The 19,311-nt window shown below is 54.1% G+C and overlaps 1 protein-coding gene across 1 annotated transcript in view; it reads right to left on the bottom strand.

Moving 5' to 3' along the window:
• The window catches only part of LOC119962247 (inverted formin-2-like), a 123,474-nt gene that overhangs the window by 58,558 nt on the left and 45,605 nt on the right, over window positions 1-19,311 (bottom strand). Inside the window, exons 7-9 of the mRNA XM_038790236.1 lie at window positions 18,445-18,577; window positions 13,983-14,124; window positions 13,121-13,477 (exon numbers count right to left, since the gene is read on the bottom strand). Of these exons, the coding sequence (XP_038646164.1) occupies window positions 13,121-13,477; window positions 13,983-14,124; window positions 18,445-18,577 (632 nt within the window). The remainder of the gene's footprint in view (window positions 1-13,120; window positions 13,478-13,982; window positions 14,125-18,444; window positions 18,578-19,311) is intronic.

Genomic DNA, 19,311 nt, shown 5'->3' with positions numbered 1-19,311 from the left:
GAGGAGACAGTGGCTTCTGTCTCTCCCTGGTGCTCGGAGCAGACAGTGGCTTCTGTCCCTCCCTGGTGCTCAGAGGAGACAGTGGCTTCTGTCCCTCACTGGTGCTCGGAGGAGACAGTGGCTTCTGTCCCTCCCTGGTGCTCGGAGGAGACAGTGGCTTCTGTCCCTCCCTGGTGCTCAGAGGAGACAGTGGCTTCTGTCCCCTCCCTGGTGCTCAGAGGAGACAGTGGCTTCTGTCCCCTCCCTGGTGCTCGGAGGAGACAGTGGCTTCTGTCCCCTCCATGGTGCTCGGAGGAGACAGTGGCTTCTGCCCCTCCCTGGTGCTCGGAGGAGACAGTGGCTTCTGTCCCTCCCTGGTGCTCGGAGGAGACAGTGGCTTCTGTCCCTCCCTGGTGCTCGGAGGAGACAGTGGCTTCTGTCCCCTCCCTGGAGCTCGGAGGAGACAGTGGCTTCTGTCCCTCCCTGGTGCTCGGAGGAGACAGTGGCTTCTGTCTCTCCCTGTTGCTCGGAGCAGACAGTGGCTTCTGTCCCTCCCTGGTGCTGGGAGGAGACAGTGGCTTCTGTCCCTCCCTGGTGCTCAGAGGAGACAGTGGCTTCTGTCCCCTCCCTGGTACTGGGAGGAGACAGTGGCTTCTGTCCCCTCCCTGGTGCTCGGAGGAGACAGTGGCTTCTGTCCCCTCCCTGGTGCTCCGAGGAGACAGTGGCTTCTGTCTCTCCCTGGTGCTCGGTGGGGACAGTAGCTTCTGTCCCCTTCCTGGTGCTCGGAGCAGACAGTGGCTTCTGTCCCTCCCTGGTACTGGGAGGAGACAGTGGCTTCTGTCCCCTCCCTGGTGCTCGGAGGAGACAGTGGCTTCTGTCCCCTCCCTGGTGCTGGGAGGAGACAGTGGCTTCTGTCCCTCCCTGGTGCTCGGAGGAGGCAGTGGCTTCTTTCTCTCCCTGGTGCTCGGAGGAGACAGTGGCTTCTGTCCCTCCCTGGTGCTGGGAGGAGACAATGGCTTCTGTCCCCTCCCTGGTGCTCGGAGGAGACAGTGGCTTCTGTCCCTCCCTGGTGCTCGGAGGAGACAGTGGCTTCTGTCTCTCCCTGGTGCTCGGAGGAGACAGTGGCTTCTGTCCCTCCCTGGTGCTCGGAGGAGACAGTGGCTTCTGTCTCTCCCTGGTGCTCGGAGGAGACAGTGGCTTCTGTCCCCTCCCTGGTGCTCGGAGGAGACAGTGGCTTCTGTCCCCTCCCTGGTGCTCGGAGGAGACAGTGGCTTCTGTCACTCCCTGGTGCTCGGAGGAGACAGTGGCTTCTGTCCCCTCCCTGGTGCTCGGAGCAGACAGTGGCTTCTGTCCCTCCCTGGTGCTGGGAGGAGACAGTGGCTTTTGTCTCTCCCTGGTGCTGGGAGGAGACAATGGCTTCTGTCCCCTCCCTGGTGCTGGGAGGAGACAGTGGCTTCTGTCCCTCCCTGGTGCTGGGAGCAGACAGTGGCTTCTGTCCCCTCCCTGGTGCTCGGAGCAGACAGTGGCTTCTGTCCCTCCCTGGTGCTGGGAGGAGACAGTGGCTTCTGTCTCTCCCTGGTGCTGGGAGGAGACAATGGCTTCTGTCCCCTCCCTGGTGCTGGGAGGAGACAGTGGCTTCTGTCCCTCCCTGGTGCTCGGAGGAGGCAGTGGCTTCTTTCTCTCCCTGGTGCTCGGAGGAGACAGTGGCTTCTGTCCCTCCCTGGTGCTGGGAGGAGACAATGGCTTCTGTCCCCTCCTTGGTGCTCGGAGGAGACAGTGGCTTCTGTCCCTCCCTGGTGCTCGGAGGAGACAGTGGCTTCTGTCCCTCCCTGGTGCTCAGAGGAGACAGTGGCTTCTGTCTCTCCCTGGTGCTCGGAGGAGACAGTGGCTTCTGTCTCTCCCTGGTGCTCGGAGCAGACAGTGGCTTCTGTCCCCTCCCTGGTGCTCAGAGGAGACAGTGGCTTCTGTCCCTCCCTGGTGCTCGGAGGAGACAGTGGCTTCTGTCCCTCCCTGGTGCTCGGAGGAGACAGTGGCTTCTGTCCCTCCCTGGTGCTCAGAGGAGACAGTGGCTTCTGTCCCCTCCCTGGTGCTCAGAGGAGACAGTGGCTTCTGTCCCCTCCCTGGTGCTCGGAGGAGACAGTGGCTTCTGTCCCTCCATGGTGCTCGGAGGAGACAGTGGCTTCTGCCCCTCCCTGGTGCTCGGAGGAGACAGTGGCTTCTGTCCCCTCCCTGGTGCTCAGAGGAGACAGTGGCTTCTGTCCCCTCCCTGGAGCTCGGAGGAGACAGTGGCTTCTGCCCCTCCCTGGTGCTCGGAGGAGACAGTGGCTTCTGTCCCCTCCCTGGTGCTCAGAGGAGACAGTGGCTTCTGCCCCCTCCCTGGAGCTCGGAGGAGACAGTGGCTTCTGTCCCTCCCTGGTGCTCGGAGGAGACAGTGGCTTCTGTCCCTCCCTGGTGCTTGGAGCAGACAGTGGCTTCTGTCCCTCCCTGGTGCTGGGAGGAGACAGTGGCTTCTGTCCCTCCCTGGTGCTCAGAGGAGACAGTGGCTTCTGTCTCTCCCTGGTGCTCGGAGCAGACAGTGGCTTCTGTCCCTCCCTGGTGCTCAGAGGAGACAGTGGCTTCTGTCCCTCCCTGGTGCTCGGAGGAGACAGTGGCTTCTGTCCCTCCCTGGTGCTCGGAGGAGACAGTGGCTTCTGTCCCTCTCTGGTGCTCGGAGGAGACAGTGGCTTCTGTCCCTCCCTGGTGCTCGGAGGAGACAGTGGCTTCTGTCCCTCCCTGGTGCTCAGAGGAGACAGTGGCTTCTGTCTCTCCCTGGTGCTCGGAGGAGACAGTGGCTTCTGTCTCTCCCTGGTGCTCGGAGCAGACAGTGGCTTCTGTCCCTCCCTGGTGCTCAGAGGAGACAGTGGCTTCTGTCCCTCCCTGGTGCTCGGAGGAGACAGTGGCTTCTGTCCCTCCCTGGTGCTCGGAGGAGACAGTGGCTTCTGTCCCTCCCTGGTGCTCAGAGGAGACAGTGGCTTCTGTCCCCTCCCTGGTGCTCAGAGGAGACAGTGGCTTCTGTCCCCTCCCTGGTGCTCGGAGGAGACAGTGGCTTCTGTCCCCTCCATGGTGCTCGGAGGAGACAGTGGCTTCTGCCCCTCCCTGGTGCTCGGAGGAGACAGTGGCTTCTGTCCCTCCCTGGTGCTCGGAGGAGACAGTGGCTTCTGTCCCTCCCTGGTGCTCGGAGGAGACAGTGGCTTCTGTCCCCTCCCTGGAGCTCGGAGGAGACAGTGGCTTCTGTCCCTCCCTGGTGCTCGGAGGAGACAGTGGCTTCTGTCTCTCCCTGGTGCTCGGAGCAGACAGTGGCTTCTGTCCCTCCCTGGTGCTGGGAGGAGACAGTGGCTTCTGTCCCCTCCCTGGTGCTCGGAGGAGACAGTGGCTTCTGTCCCTCCCTGGTGCTCGGAGGAGACAGTGGCTTCTGTCCCTCCCTGGTGCTCAGAGGAGACAGTGGCTTCTGTCCCCTCCCTGGTACTGGGAGGAGACAGTGGCTTCTGTCCCCTCCCTGGTGCTCGGAGGAGACAGTGGCTTCTGTCCCCTCCCTGGTGCTCCGAGGAGACAGTGGCTTCTGTCTCTCCCTGGTGCTCGGTGGGGACAGTAGCTTCTGTCCCCTTCCTGGTGCTCGGAGCAGACAGTGGCTTCTGTCCCTCCCTGGTACTGGGAGCAGACAGTGGCTTCTGTCCCCTCCCTGGTGCTCGGAGGAGACAGTGGCTTCTGTCCCCTCCCTGGTGCTGGGAGGAGACAGTGGCTTCTGTCCCTCCCTGGTGCTCGGAGGAGGCAGTGGCTTCTTTCTCTCCCTGGTGCTCGGAGGAGACAGTGGCTTCTGTCCCTCCCTGGTGCTGGGAGGAGACAATGGCTTCTGTCCCCTCCCTGGTGCTCGGAGGAGACAGTGGCTTCTGTCCCTCCCTGGTGCTCGGAGGAGACAGTGGCTTCTGTCTCTCCCTGGTGCTCGGAGGAGACAGTGGCTTCTGTCCCTCCCTGGTGCTCGGAGGAGACAGTGGCTTCTGTCTCTCCCTGGTGCTCGGAGGAGACAGTGGCTTCTGTCCCCTCCCTGGTGCTCGGAGGAGACAGTGGCTTCTGTCCCCTCCCTGGTGCTCGGAGGAGACAGTGGCTTCTGTCACTCCCTGGTGCTCGGAGGAGACAGTGGCTTCTGTCCCCTCCCTGGTGCTCGGAGCAGACAGTGGCTTCTGTCCCTCCCTGGTGCTGGGAGGAGACAGTGGCTTCTGTCTCTCCCTGGTGCTGGGAGGAGACAATGGCTTCTGTCCCCTCCCTGGTGCTGGGAGGAGACAGTGGCTTCTGTCCCTCCCTGGTGCTGGGAGCAGACAGTGGCTTCTGTCCCCTCCCTGGTGCTCGGAGCAGACAGTGGCTTCTGTCCCTCCCTGGTGCTGGGAGGAGACAGTGGCTTCTGTCTCTCCCTGGTGCTGGGAGGAGACAATGGCTTCTGTCCCCTCCCTGGTGCTGGGAGGAGACAGTGGCTTCTGTCTCTCCCTGGTGCTCGGAGGAGGCAGTGGCTTCTTTCTCTCCCTGGTGCTCGGAGGAGACAGTGGCTTCTGTCCCTCCCTGGTGCTGGGAGGAGACAATGGCTTCTGTCCCCTCCCTGGTGCTCGGAGGAGACAGTGGCTTCTGTCCCTCCCTGGTGCTCGGAGGAGACAGTGGCTTCTGTCTCTCCCTGGTGCTCGGAGGAGACAGTGGCTTCTGTCCCCTCCCTGGTGCTCGGAGGAGACAGTGGCTTCTGTCCCCTCCCTGGTGCTCGGAGGAGACAGTGGCTTCTGTCCCTCCCTGGTGCTCGGAGGAGACAGTGGCTTCTGTCCCCTCCCTGGTGCTCGGAGGAGACAGTGGCTTCTGTCCCTCCCTGGTGCTCGGAGGAGACAGTGGCTTCTGTCCCTCCCTGGTGCTCGGAGGAGACAGTGGCTTCTGTCCCTCCCTGGTGCTCAGAGGAGACAGTGGCTTCTGTCTCTCCCTGGTGCTCGGAGGAGACAGTGGCTTCTGTCTCTCCCTGGTGCTCGGAGCAGACAGTGGCTTCTGTCCCTCCCTGGTGCTCAGAGGAGACAGTGGCTTCAGTCCCTCCCTGGTGCTCGGAGGAGACAGTGGCTTCTGTCCCTCCCTGGTGCTCGGAGGAGACAGTGGCTTCTGTCCCTCCCTGGTGCTCAGAGGAGACAGTGGCTTCTGTCCCCTCCCTGGTGCTCAGAGGAGACAGTGGCTTCTGTCCCCTCCCTGGTGCTCGGAGGAGACAGTGGCTTCTGTCCCTCCATGGTGCTCGGAGGAGACAGTGGCTTCTGCCCCTCCCTGGTGCTCGGAGGAGACAGTGGCTTCTGTCCCCTCCCTAGTGCTCAGAGGAGACAGTGGCTTCTGTCCCCTCCCTGGAGCTCGGAGGAGACAGTGGCTTCTGTCCCTCCCTGGTGCTCGGAGGAGACAGTGGCTTCTGTCCCTCCCTGGTGCTTGGAGCAGACAGTGGCTTCTGTCCCTCCCTGGTGCTGGGAGGAGACAGTGGCTTCTGTCCCTCCCTGGTGCTCAGAGGAGACAGTGGCTTCTGTCCCCTCCCTGGTACTGGGAGGAGACAGTGGCTTCTGTCCCCTCCCTGGTGCTCGGAGGAGACAGTGGCTTCTGTCCCCTCCCTGGTGCTCCGAGGAGACAGTGGCTTCTGTCTCTCCCTGGTGCTCGGTGGGGACAGTAGCTTCTGTCCCCTTCCTGGTGCTCGGAGCAGACAGTGGCTTCTGTCCCTCCCTGGTACTGGGAGCAGACAGTGGCTTCTGTCCCCTCCCTGGTGCTCGGAGGAGACAGTGGCTTCTGTCCCCTCCCTGGTGCTGGGAGGAGACAGTGGCTTCTGTCCCCTACCTGGTGCTCGGAGGAGACAGTGGCTTCTGTCTCTCCCTGGTGCTCGGAGGAGACAGTGGCTTTTGTCCCCTCCCTGGTGCTCGGAGGAGACAGTGGCTTCTGACCCCTCCCTGGTGCTCGGAGGAGACAGTGGCTTCTGTCCCTTCCTGGTGCTCGGAGGAGACAGTGGCTTCTGTCCCTCCCTGGTGCTCGGAGGAGACAGTGGCTTCTGTCCCTCCCTGGTGCTGGGAGGAGACAGTGGCTTCTGTCCCTTCGTGGTGCTGGGAGGAGACAGTGGCTTCTGTCCCTCCCTGGTGCTCGGAGGAGACAGTGGCTTCTGTCTCTCCCTGGTGCTCGGAGCAGACAGTGGCTTCTGTCTCTCCCTGGTGCTGGGAGGAGACAATGGCTTCTGTCCCCTCCCTGGTGCTGGGAGGAGACAATGGCTTCTGTCCCTCCCTGGTGCTCAGAGGAGGCAGTGGCTTCTGTCCCCTCCCTGGTGCTGGGAGGAGACAATGGCTTCTGTCCCCTCCCTGGTGCTGGGAGGAGACAATGGCTTCTGTCCCCTCCCTGGTGCTGGGAGGAGACTGAGGCTTCTGTCCCCTCCCTGGTGCTGGGAGGAGACAATGGCTTCTGTCCCCTCCCTGGTGCTGGGAGGAGACAGAGGCTTCTGTCCCCTCCCTGGTGCTCGGAGGAGACAGTGGCTTCTGTCCCCTCCCTGGTGCTCGGAGGAGACAGTGGCTTCTGTCTCTCCCTGGTGCTCGGAGCAGACAGTGGCTTCTGTCCCCTCCCTGGAGCTCGGAGGAGACAGTGGCTTCTGTCCCTCCCTGGTGCTCGGAGAAGACAGTGGTGCTCACCTCCTTCCTCCCTCTCGGAATTTGCGGCGTATAGTTCCCGTTTTTAAGGAGCGGTGGTAGTTTGTGCTGTCGTAACGTCACGTCTCGCGGGTGGGAAGATTTGTTGAGGGCGGAAGAAGTAATGTTAAACCCACTAAGCATATTATGATGCATTCAAATTTAGATAGGTTAAATGAGTGGGTAAGAAATTGGCAGATGGAGTATATTGTGGGAAAATGTGAGCTTGTCCATTTTGGCAGAAAGAATAGAACATAGAATATACGGTGCAGAAGGAGGCCATTCGGCCCATTGAGTCTGCACTGACCCACTTAAACCCTTACTTCCACCCTATCCCCGTAACCCAATAACCCCTCCTAACCTTTTTGGCCACTATGGGCAATTTATCTTGGCCAATCCACCTAACCTGCACATCTTTGGACTGTGGGAGGAAACCGGAGCACCCGGAGGAAACCCACGCAGACACGGGAGAACGTGCAGACTCGGCACAGACAGTGACCCAGCGGGGAATTGAATCTGGCGCCGTGAAACCACAGTGCTAACCACTGTGCTACCGCGCTACCCAATAGAAAAGCTGTATATTATTTAAATGGGAATGTTGCGCAGAACTCAGTTGTACAGAGGGATCTGGCTGTCCTGGTATATAAATTACAGAAAGTACGCAAATATATCTAATTTTTAGGAAGGCAAATGGAATGTTAGCATTTGTTGTAAAGGGAATCGAGTATAAAAATAAGAGAATGTTGTGACAGACGTACAGGGTCTTAGTGAGACCATGGCCAAGATTTTCCGATCTTGATCACGCCTGGGATTCTCTGGTCCCGCTGAAAGTGAATGGAATTGTGTCCGGAATTCTCCATTCTCACTTGCAGCGGGACGGCAATGGATGAGATCGGAGAATCCCGTCGCAGATCTGGAGGACTCTGTACAGTTTTGGCCTCCTTACTTAAGAAAATATATCATTGCATTGGAAGCCGGGTCGGAGAATCGCCGGGGGGGGGGCGTTGTGAATCCCGCCCCCGCCGGCTGCCGTATTCTCCGGCACCGGGGATTTGGTGGTGGTGGGAATCGTGCCGGTCGGTGGCCACTGGCAGCGGCCCCCCCGGCGATCCTCCGGACCGCGATGGGCTGAGTGGCCGCCCGTTTTCAGCTGATGCTGCCGGCGTATATTACAGCAGGTATTTGTCGGTGGGACCTGGCTGCGTGGGCGGCCTCCGGGGTCCTCGGGGGGGGGGGGGGGGGGGGGGGGGATCTGGCCCCGGGAGTTGCCCCCATGGTGGCCTGGCCCGCGATCGGGGCCCACCGATCCCCGGCGGGCCTGTGCCGTACGGGCACTCTATTCCTCCGCGTTGACTGCTGTGGTCCTCCGCGATGGCTGGCGCGGAGATGAACCCCCCTGCGCATGCGCTGGGATAACGGCAGCAGACACTGGCGCTCTCGCGCATGCGCTGGCCAGTGGAGGTCCTTTGGCGCTAGTTGGCGTGGCGCCAAGCCCCTTCCCCGCCGGCCGGAACCACTCCGGCGCCGGCCTAGCCCCTGAAGGTGCAGAGGATTCCGAACCTTTGGGCCGGCCCGACGCCGGAGTGGTTCACGCCACTCCTTCGCGCCGGAGTTACCCGCCCCGCCGATTCCCGCAGAATCCCGCCCCTGATTCTTGGGATAAATGCGTTAGCTTATGACGGAAGGTTAAACAGGTTTGGCCTGTACCCACTGGAGTTTAGACAAATGAGAGGTAATCTTATTGAAACATATTGGGCGGGATTCTCCAATAATGGGGCTAAGTCCCCACGCCAGCGTCACAACGCAGGTGTTTCACTCTGAACTTTCCTTAGTGATTCTCCTACCTGCAGAGCGCTTGCAGAGCCCCGGAGTGCTTTTCGTAGCTCTGGCTGCGGATACGGGGCCCTGTACTTCCGGTTGGGAGTTCTCGTATACGCATGCACTTGCACACGCACACGGCGGCGGCCTGCGGTGGACGCCCCGTGCGACATAGTGGACTCGCACCGCGGATCCTGTAGCTCCCCACGAGATCGCGCGCGTCCGCGGATCGGTGCAACCTGATCGCTTGCCTGGCTGTCCGTGAGGCCTCCCCACCCCCGGTGAAGGATCCCCCCCCCCCGCTTCCCACCAGGGCGGCCATGGACTGAGTCGGCAGCTGCGACCGGCCCTTCCCGACAGGCAAAACGTGGTTAGAACCACGCCGTCGGGAACTCGGGCGGTTGCCCTTGGTGAATCGCGAGGGCGGGGGCCTCTGTCAGTGGACAGCACGTGTGCGATTCGCGGTGATTCACCAGGGACCAGAGAATCGCGGGAGCGCGTCGGACCAGATTTCAGCGTAAATGCCCGTTCTCTGCCCTCGTGCTGGTCGTGATTTTGGCACGGAGGCTCAGAGAATCCAGCTCATTAGATTCTGAGAAGGCTTCATCGGGTGGATGCTGAGAGGATGTTTCAGCTTGTAGGGGAGTCTGGCATTAGGGGACACAGTTTAAAAATTAGGATCTCCCATTTAAGGCTGCGATAAGGATATTTCTTTTGTTTCAGAGGATTGTTAGTATGTAGAATACTCTTCCCCAGAGAGCAGTGGTGGGTGGGTCATTGAAGATATTCAAGGCGGATTTAGATTGGTTCTTGATTGACAAGAGACTCAGGGGTTCTGGGGGGAATTCAAGAAGGTGGGGTTGAGAAAAGCTATGGAAGTGGTCAGCTATGGAAGTGGTCAGCTATGGAAGTGGTCAGCTATGAAAATGGATTCTCCAGTCCTCCAGCCCCATGTTTCCCAGCAGTAGGAGGCAGCGCACCGTTCGCTGGCAGCGGGATTCTCTATTCCCGCTGCATGTCAATGGGATTTCCCATTGAAACCACCCAATGCTGCTGGGAAACCGCAGGCGGGGGAGCACTTCCAGCGGAATCAGAGAATCCCACTGCCAGCCAACGGTCAGAGAATTCCTGCCATTATCTTGTAGGATGAAGGGACAAGTTTGAGGAGCGAATATTTTACTCCTTTACTCCTATTGATTGTGCTCTTGTGTACTTTGCCAGCTGGATTCTCCCTTCTGGGGACTAAATCCCCACACTGGCGGGAGAACCGGCGCCAACCACTCTGGCGTCGACAGAATTCCGCACTTTCGGGGGCTAGGTGGATGCCGGATGGGTTGGCGCTGCTCCAGCCGGCGCCGAAGGGCCAGCGTGATCTTGTGCATGCGCAGAACCGCCGGAGTATTTTGGCGCATGCGCGGGGAGTTCTATTCTCTGCTCCGGCCATGGCGGAGCCCTACAGGGGCCGACGCGGAAGGAAGAAGTGCCCCCACGGAATAGGCCCACCTGCAGATCGGTGGGATCTGATCAAGGTCCAGGCCACCATGGGGGCTCCCCCTGGGGTCGGATCCCCCCGTGCCCCCTGAGGACCACCCCCGCCGACTTACCTGCCAGGTCCCACTGTGTGGGACCATGTGTAACCCACGACGGCGGGACTGGCCAAAAACGGACGGCTGCATAGCCCATCGGAGCCCGGAGAATTGCCTGGGGGCCGCAACAGGAACGGCGTGGCATGAATCCCGCCCATGCCCAAGAAACGACGCTGGAGAATAGCCGATGACGGTGGAAATCCGGTGCGACTCCGCTTCCGCGATTCTCCACGGTCACGCCAGTCTCGCGCGGTTGATGCAGCGGCGTTCTGGGGCTGTTGAAAGAGGCACCTGCGCCGATTCTTCGAGGAGACTATCCAAGTTCGCGCCACGTTCCCGCCGGCCTGGTTTACATCTGGTTCCACCCAGCGGGAGCTCATGGTGGCAGCTGGTCGTGGCAGTCCTAGTGGGGGAAGGGGGGGGGCCTCCACGATGGCCAGGCCCACGATCGGGGCAACTGATCGGCGGGCATGCGCATTCCGGAGGTGCCTCTCTTCTTCCGTGCTGGGTCGCTGTAGGGCTCCGCCATGTTGTGCGGGGGGCCGTCGCGAAAACAGCCGCCGCAGGCTTGCGCAGACCCATGGCTGGATGTGCAGGACCCTCTTTCAACAGTAAGAGCTGTGAGGAGCACGCCAGGGCCCTGCTATCCCTCTTAAAACCGGTGAATCACTCCGGACATTTTTGAAAAAAGTACGGAGTGATTCGCGCCCGTTTTTGGTGGGCCTCGGGACATAGTCCCATTATTGGAAAATCCTGGCCAAGGGCCGAGATTCTCCGAGCTTCAGCGCCGCAATCGCGCTCGGCGTGGAGGCGGGGAATGGGGCGCCAAATCGCGATCGCGTCCGGTGCCTTCCCGAGGACCGATGAATCGCCGCCAATCATGCGCGTGTTGTCAATACTGTGCTGGTCGGGGGCCATAGAAAGAGGCTCCCGCAGCGATTCTCCGCTGGCAGCTGGCCGATTTCCCGCCACTGTGGTTCACTCATGGTTCCAGCCGGCGGGCACTCGGAGTGGCGGCTGTGGACACAGTCCACGGCCCCCTGGGGTGGGCGGGGGATCCGTCACTGGGGTAGCCTCCAGGATGACCAGGCTCACGATTGGGAGCCACCGATCGGCGGACGCACGCGATCAGGGGGGGTGTGGGGGGGGCCTATATTATCGGGGCTGCGCAGATGTGCAGACCTGAGGCCGAAAGTGCAGGGCCCTGTATCGGCAGCCGGAGCTGCGTGGACTACTCCGGGGCCCTGCAATCCCCCTGCAAAACAGAGATTTACTCTGCACTTTCTCCAGGAAAGTCGAGAGTGATTCGCACCTGTTTTCTCGCGGGCGTGGGGACACAGCTCCATTATCAGAGAATTCCGCCCATGACATCTACAGTTATTCATGTGGGTTCCCAGAATTAAAGAAAGCTTTGGAATTAAAAGGTAGTTAGTTTGCATTTTTGCCAGGGTATGTGTCACATTGCCGTGGAGAGGAATGGAGCTTAGCGAGATTCTTTGTTTTGTGAGTTTATGTCTGTGAATTTATTTGGGGCGTAGCCAAGAGATAAGATTGGTTAAGGTATTGATGTGTTATCTGTGTTGGTCTAACATCGACTGTAACTGGATGCAGTAAAACGAGAAACAGGCTTCCGACACAGGAGATGGTCCAACACTGTTTTATTGAACCTGTTGATTGCTGTACATAATCTGCTGTGGGTTGACACTCTATTAACCTAACTGATAACCTCATACTGGCTTGACCAGACTAGCTCTCTATCACATGGTGATGATGTTCATTGGCCTGTGCACTGCGACTATCTCCCTAGCCGTGTCCTGTGAGAGAGAGAGAGCCTTAATGCCCTGTGGGCTTTATAGTGGTGGTGTCCTGTCTGGTGATTGGTTGTTCTGTGTCGTATGTGTTCATTGGTTATCCTGTGTGTCAATCACTGCCTGTTTGCGTCTCATGATATACATGAGTGGATATTATGACAGAAAGCAGCAAGGAGACTGTCAGCTTCGGGTCTTATGTAGCTTGTAGCACCTTGGAAATCAAGTGATAAAGTCAGACATACTGCTGAAGTGATTGCCCATGATGCAGCTTGTGATTGGGCACTGATAGTCTGTATAAGACTAGGTTGGAAAAGGGAAAGACACCTGGAAAATTTGTTTAGCTGGCAGCTAAGGGAAGAAATCGACAGTAATCCGAAATGAAAGACAGTTAGCCTTGTTGCAGTTGGAGTTCTGGAAAGCTGAAGTTTGAAACCATAGCAGCGGGCCATTGGAAACCAAGGGTGTTTTCAAATGTTTTAAGCCACTGTGCAGGAGGTACAAGGGGTCCTGAGCTTGAGCTGTGGAATCCAGAGTTGTGAGAATGGTAAAGAAAATGGAGAGTCACTTAGCCAAAAGCTAATGGAAGGGCCCCCATGAAGTCTTGTACCTTTGGGAATAACTGCAACATTGAAGAGAAATCAGAGTGAATTCCGGAGATGGTGATATAGATTTTGAATTGGTCCCAGGAAACGTGACGGAACCTTAAAGATATTGTATGATGGGCAGCACGGTGGCCTAGTGGTTAGCACAACCGCCTCACGGCGCTGAGGTCCCAGGTTCGATCCCGGCTCTGGGTCACTGTCCGTGTGGAGTTTGCACATTCTCCCCGTGTCTGCGTGGGTTTCGCCCCCACAACCCAAAAATGTGCAGAGTAGGTGGATTGGCCATGCTAAATTGCCCCTTAATTGGAAAAAATAATTGGGTAATCTAAATTTAAAAAAAAAAAGATATTGTAAGATAAAGCGACTCTTGTGGGTGGTGGATATAGGAAGTTTAACTCAGTTTATAGAGCAAGTCTTTGTAGGCTGCAGTGTAAAGTTAATAATGAATACTTCATTCAATTCATTTTGATAGACAATGATGTTTGTTTTTGGTTCAAAACATGAAACCCTGTGGCATTGCTTTGTGGGTTAATTGCTGGTTGTTTGGATTTCGATTTTAAATGTGAATGGTCCCCATCAAAATCACAACAGGCACAATCACATTGAAAAGGGACATATCACATACGTACCTGAAGTTGCTTTTGGGAGTTTTTGCCAACTCAGCTTTTTCATCCGCATGGATGGTGGTGGTGTACCGGTCTTGTCGGAAATTGTAGGAAGGGATACAGATGGTGCAGGTGGAGGAGGTGGTGGAGGAAGGGGAGGAGGAGGAGGAGGGGGAGGAAAAGATGGTGGAGAAGGTTGTCCAAAAGGGGGACTGGTAGAGTAAGCACACTTCAGACCTTCTTCAGTTGAAGACTTAGGTCCAATCCAATCACGATCCTCAGGTTGAGTAACAATCAGCTTTTCCTTCAGTGTCTGACTTCTTATTTTGAGCTTAGCTGATAAGAGCCTTTTCATGATTGTATCAACATCACTCTCTGGACCTGTGCAAAGAAAGGAATTGGAAGTATTAATAGTTCAACATGTTTTAAATTTGTAAAAACTTAATTTGAATGGAAGAAGAAATACATTTTCGACCTAAATTTCATGCATCCAACTAATTTAAGACATCCGCTGATATAATTGTTAAAGCTTACAATGATTTTCAAAATATGAAAGTAAACTAGTGAAATTGCTCAATGAGTATGAAAAAATGAACTGAAATGAAAATCGCTTATTGTCACAAGTAGGCTTCAAATGAAGTTACTGTGAAAAGCCCCTAGTCTCCACATTCCAGCGCCTGTTCGGGGAGGCTGATACGGGAATCGAACCGTGCTGCTGGCCTGCCTCGGTCTGCTTTCAAGGCCAGCGATTTAGCCCTGTGCTAAACAGCCCCCTGGAACATTCTGATTTTTCCCAGAAGACTAAAAGCAATTATTTACATTCAATTATATATATATAGAAACAACGTTTTAATTGTAACTATTTTATCAAATAATCTTTCCTTACTGTCGTCAACAATTAGAATGGCTCTGTTCACCAATATTTCCAGAACTTCCCAGAGCAGCGCACTGCCACTGTTGGATGGCTCCAGCTGCAGGAGACCCTGGAGAATTGACAACAGCTGGGTAGAGGCTGCTGTGGTGCTCACCTAGAATTGAAGACAAGGTCAACATGAATTTACTGGATGCCTGAAGACCTGTAAAGAGTGTAAAAGAGCATTTCCCTTTTCAGTTCAAATTATTTTTCTCCCTCTTTATTTGTTGAGCCTTTCCACCTATGATGCTGTTTACACAAACACAAAGCAGCAACCAATTTTGGAAAAGAGAGCTTTTTGATGAAAGAAGAGGTTCCTCAAGCAGTACACACAACAAATTGAAGTAATTAACAGCTGCTGCAAGGATACATTACAATCCAATTTATTGTGTGGGCTAAAGAGATAAATACGTGGATTGAATGGGTTATGCTCCAGGTATGTAATTGCTAAATCGATATGTCCAGGAAACAGATAGGACAACTTGATTAAATGAAGTAGGGTTCATATGCATGAAAATTAATAAAGTTAGTGGTGTGTTAGACAGACAGAAAGCCTTATTTACTAGCACTTGACAGCTCCGAAAACTAATGATTCCAAATAAACCTGTTGGACTTTAACCTGGTGTGTAAGACTTCTTATAGTAATCTAGGCAACACATTAATTTTCCATAGAACCCCTACAGTGTAGAAGGAGACCATTCGCCCATCGAGTCTGCATAACCCCTCTGAAAGAGAACCCTACCTAGGCCCGTCCTCTGCCCTATCCCCATAACACTGTAACCCTGCCTAACCTGCACATTTTTAGACACTAAGGAGAAATGTTAGCATGGCCAACCCAGCTAACCTGCACATCTTTGGACTGTGGGAGGAAACCCACGCAGACACAGGGAGAAGGCGCAAACTCCACACAGACAGTCACCCATGGCCAGAATTGAACCCAGGTCTGTGGCGCTGTGAGGCAGCAGTGCTAACCATTGTGCCTTCTAATCAAGACAATCTTTCCCAGCCTTGAGACCGGCAAGGAAGACCTACGAGTCAAATTCCACCTAATAGAAGCAATCAACTAAAGAATGTTAGCCCAATATAACTTCCGAAAAGATGGGGTAATTGTAACTCCCAGGTACTTAAAGCCTAACGAGAACCACCTAAAAGGGAAATTGGCAAGGAGGGAAGGTTTGCTCCTCAACTCTCCGATTTTATAAAATTGATCTTATAACCGGAGAAGGCGCTAAACCTATCCACTACATGAATAATAGTGGGAACCGAGACAACCGACTTCGGCACAAACAGCAGCACATCATCCGCAGAAAGCATGATCTTAGGCTGCTCGTCCCCACAACCCAGCCCTGAGATCATGGTGTCCTGCCTAATTGCCTCTGCAGGGGCTTTAAGGCCAAGGCAAACAGCAAAGGTGACAGGGGGCAACCCTGTCTAGTCCCTCTCTGCAAATCACAGTCCTCTGACCTAAAACCATTCATGGGTATTGCCGCCCTGGGCCCATGATACAGCACCTTAACCCACTTACCACATTCCTCACCCAGCCCAAATCTACGCAGCGTGTACACCAATAATTTTACTCCACCCAATCAAAGGCTTTCTCCGCATCCAAGGAAATCACCAACCTGTCGAGCACCCGCTCTGGAAAGCCTGGATCACATTCAATAACCGTATAACACTATTACTGGAAAACCTACCCTTTATGAATGCAGTCTGATCCACCCAAACAATAATCGGAAGGATACCGCCTAATATTATTATTAATTGCCTCATCAATACCTTAGGCAACAACTTTAAATCAACATACAGAAGGGAGGGGGTAGCATGGTGGCGCATTGCCTAAGCTGGAAATTGAACCTGGGACCCTGGCACTGTGAAGCAACAGTGCTAACCACAGTCCTACCATGCTGCCCATTTACCGTACGGTCCAGAGCTACGTTAATCCCCTTCAGTGACTGACCGAGTAAAAACTCCAAATCCTTCTTAAAATATGGAATAAAGGATTATTCCTAAGCAGGGAGATGTCAAACGGCCATGGCCTAGACCTGGGGAAGAGCCCGCAAGCAAAAATTCCAGGATGGCGGGAGCATGGTCAGAAATTACAATGCTACCCATATAGCAAGAGGACACTAGATGTAGGATAATCCTAGTCACAAAGAAATTGTCAATTCTAGTGTGACATTGATGTGGGGCTGAGAAAAAAGAAAAATCCCTCGGCTGGATTCTCCATTCTCTGTCCCCCGACGCCAAAATCGCATTCGTCGATGGGGTGGAGATACGTGTTGCCGCACAAAATCGGGACTGGCGCCAGTTTTGCAATTCTCCACCCCCCCAAATTTGGCGTACACGTGGAGTACACCGTGCTGAGTATCCACCATTGCCTGAGGCCGGCCTATATATGGCCCCGGTGTGGGCGGAGCCAGAGGCGGAGCCATACCGGGGTTACAGTACAGTACCTGGAAGCAGTTCATGTCACCACTTCCAGGTCATAGGTCACAGGTTATGGTATCATGCATGCATTATGGTGAATACATTCACCATAAAGGGGACATTCTTGTTGACCAAAACTGTAAGACACCTGCTGCTCACTGAGAAAGAAGCAAAAAGGACTTGCCCTACCATTCCTGCCTTAATTCTGTCATACTGTCATTACCATCAGGAGACAATCTTCTCATCAAGGCGGAGAAGACAAATGGCAACAAGGGAATGGGAGCCAAATGCCCCTCCCACATTTTGAACCCACCCATGAAGACCTGCACCCACCCTCCACCCACCTCCCAGCATTGGCGGCACTTGGTTCTGTCATGATTAAAAAGAGGACATAATATGAAAAAGATTCGGCTATTTAGTGCACAGCACAGCTACACTGAATAACAAAAGTCCCCGGAACATTTAAAAACAAGAAGAAGGCAGTGCTCGAATGTTAATACCTCTCACTAAGCCAGACATCTGACAATCAAATCAGACAAACAAACCATGACAGGGAGAAATTCCGCATTTCAAATTTTCTGAGATGCCGATTACCAGTCCACACCCTTGCCCTAACGAAGGCCAAGGCAATAGTCCAATCATCAAAAGACTGAACGGAGTTGTCGGATATCACTTTCAGGGTCGCAGGGTAATGCATAACATAATTCATTCCAGCTGCCTTGAGTTGCCTTCAAACTTCATTAGAGCCTCGACGCTTCAGCTACGTCATCGCTGAGGAGCCTTGGAAAAAGGAGATCTTTGCCCTTTCACGGTCCCAGGAATCACCATGTCTTGCTGTCTCCCGGACCCTCTGACAATCTTTAAAATTGTGGAAGTGAATGATCACAGGCCTGGGACGTTGGTTGTCCCTCAGCCTCAAAGGCAGGATACGTTGCGCCCATTTCTAGTTTGAAATGGCCAGCCTTCACATCCATCTTAAGAAAGCGTGGTAGCCAGCTCTCAAAGAAATTAACAGGAATCTTGGCCTCCACTCCTTCTGGCAGGGCGACAATCTGGACATTTGTTCTCCACTCTTGGTTCTCTAAATCTTCCAGGATTTCTGACATACCACACAGCTGGTTTCCCAAGGATTCCAAACAAACTTCAGCTGAGGAAAGAAAATTTTTGCTGTCCATCAAACTTTTTTTTAAGTATCCTACAGGCTGACCTCATGAGCATTCAAATTGAGCATCAACAAACCGAGTCTCTGGCCTATAAGTCAGACAATGTTTTCCGTCATTGTTTTCAGCGCGTCAGAGAGCACCAGGTCAAGAGGCTGCTCAAGGATCAAGTCGCCATATTGAAAAGGCAGCTCCACCCCTGCCAAATCTGCCTGCACCTTTCTATCGCTGGATTTCTTCGTGTTTTCAGAACTTTCTCTCCAATACTCATCCAAAAGTCCTCCGGGGACATACTACCAACTATTAACTCTCGGATTAGGCGAGCACGTACCGGGTAAACAGGATAAAAGACGAACTATAAAGTGAATGGCGTCAGAGCCTGCTGAAAAGCTGCTATTCCTGCACCCACAGCACGTGGTCCCTCAGATAATCCTATTGAATGGCACAGCAGGCTGAATAGCCTACTTCAGATCCTAATTTGTATGTTCATATTTCTGAGTTTAACTGGACATTCGCCTTTGTCTGAAGTTGCCAAAGCATTTGAGCATAAATTACAGCGAGCATCATTACACAACAAAAACAGAAAATACTGGACAATCGCAGCAGGTCTGACAGCATCTGTGGAGAGAGAAGGGAGCCAATGTTTTGAGTGTGGGTGACTCTTTGTCAAAGCCAGCATCATTAGCCTCACAGTTCTTTTTGACTGCAAATTATAGCCCGGGATAATTTAAGAACTCACATATTTAGCTGCGATTATAATATCACGAACAAATGACGGTTCTGTTCACATGTTCACAATTACATTTTGCGTAAAGCTTCTGTTGTAATACAACAGATTATGATCTTACTTTATTAAACAACGCAGCAAAAACCTCTTCATGGCAATTCATATCATCGATTTCTGTCAACTCTTCATCATCTTCTGCCTTGGCTTCCTCAAACTTTGAACACTGAATTAATAGATCTGCATCGTCCTTTTCCCTGAAAATAAATAGTAACAAATAATATAATGATGTTTTAAAATTACAAGGTTAATTTTCCAATTTTATACCCCTAGTAGTGGGAAATCGAACACAGCAGTGGTATATGCTGGAGACTGGGTAAGTGCTGTAGATGATTTTCTGAAGGTTAAGTTTAATGGTCAATATGAGACATGAACTCAATCCCTGATAGTTGCTTCTGGTGGGCAAGGCACCCAACCTTGTTAAACACATTTGAAAAAAAAAATCCTTTTCTCATGAAGGTGCTGATTCATGAAGAGGTGTGGCTCTATGTACTCCGACAACTCTCTGGTATCTTACTAAGTGAGAATGCTTAGTGTGTTAGTATAGGCAATGAATGTGAGCATGTGGTTCAACCAGTGGAGGCACATCGCTGCTGAGGCAGGTTTGCCCTCGCCCTCACATATGGACACTTTCCAACATTTGACCCCCTCCTGGGCCCATTGATTCTGATATCAATATTGCATCTCTACTGCTTCAGTGCTGAGATCTGCTAAGTAGCATAGAATGGGCACGAGGGACGCCTAGTCCAGTGTTTTTCAAACTTTTTTTGCCTGGGACCCATTTTTACCAGCTGGCCATCTTTCGGGACACAAGTCGGCCGAATTTCGTGACCCATGTCATCCGACTTTCGCAACCCAAGTCGGCCGACTTTCGCGTTCCAAGTGTCCGAACTTTGCAACCCAAACCGCCCAAACTTCAAGATCTAAAATT

The sequence above is a fragment of the Scyliorhinus canicula genome, chromosome 2 (assembly GCF_902713615.1).
Source record: "Scyliorhinus canicula chromosome 2, sScyCan1.1, whole genome shotgun sequence".
In the NCBI taxonomy this organism is placed as follows: Eukaryota; Metazoa; Chordata; class Chondrichthyes; order Carcharhiniformes; family Scyliorhinidae; genus Scyliorhinus; species Scyliorhinus canicula.
This window is presented reverse-complemented; position numbering and strand designations above follow the sequence as displayed.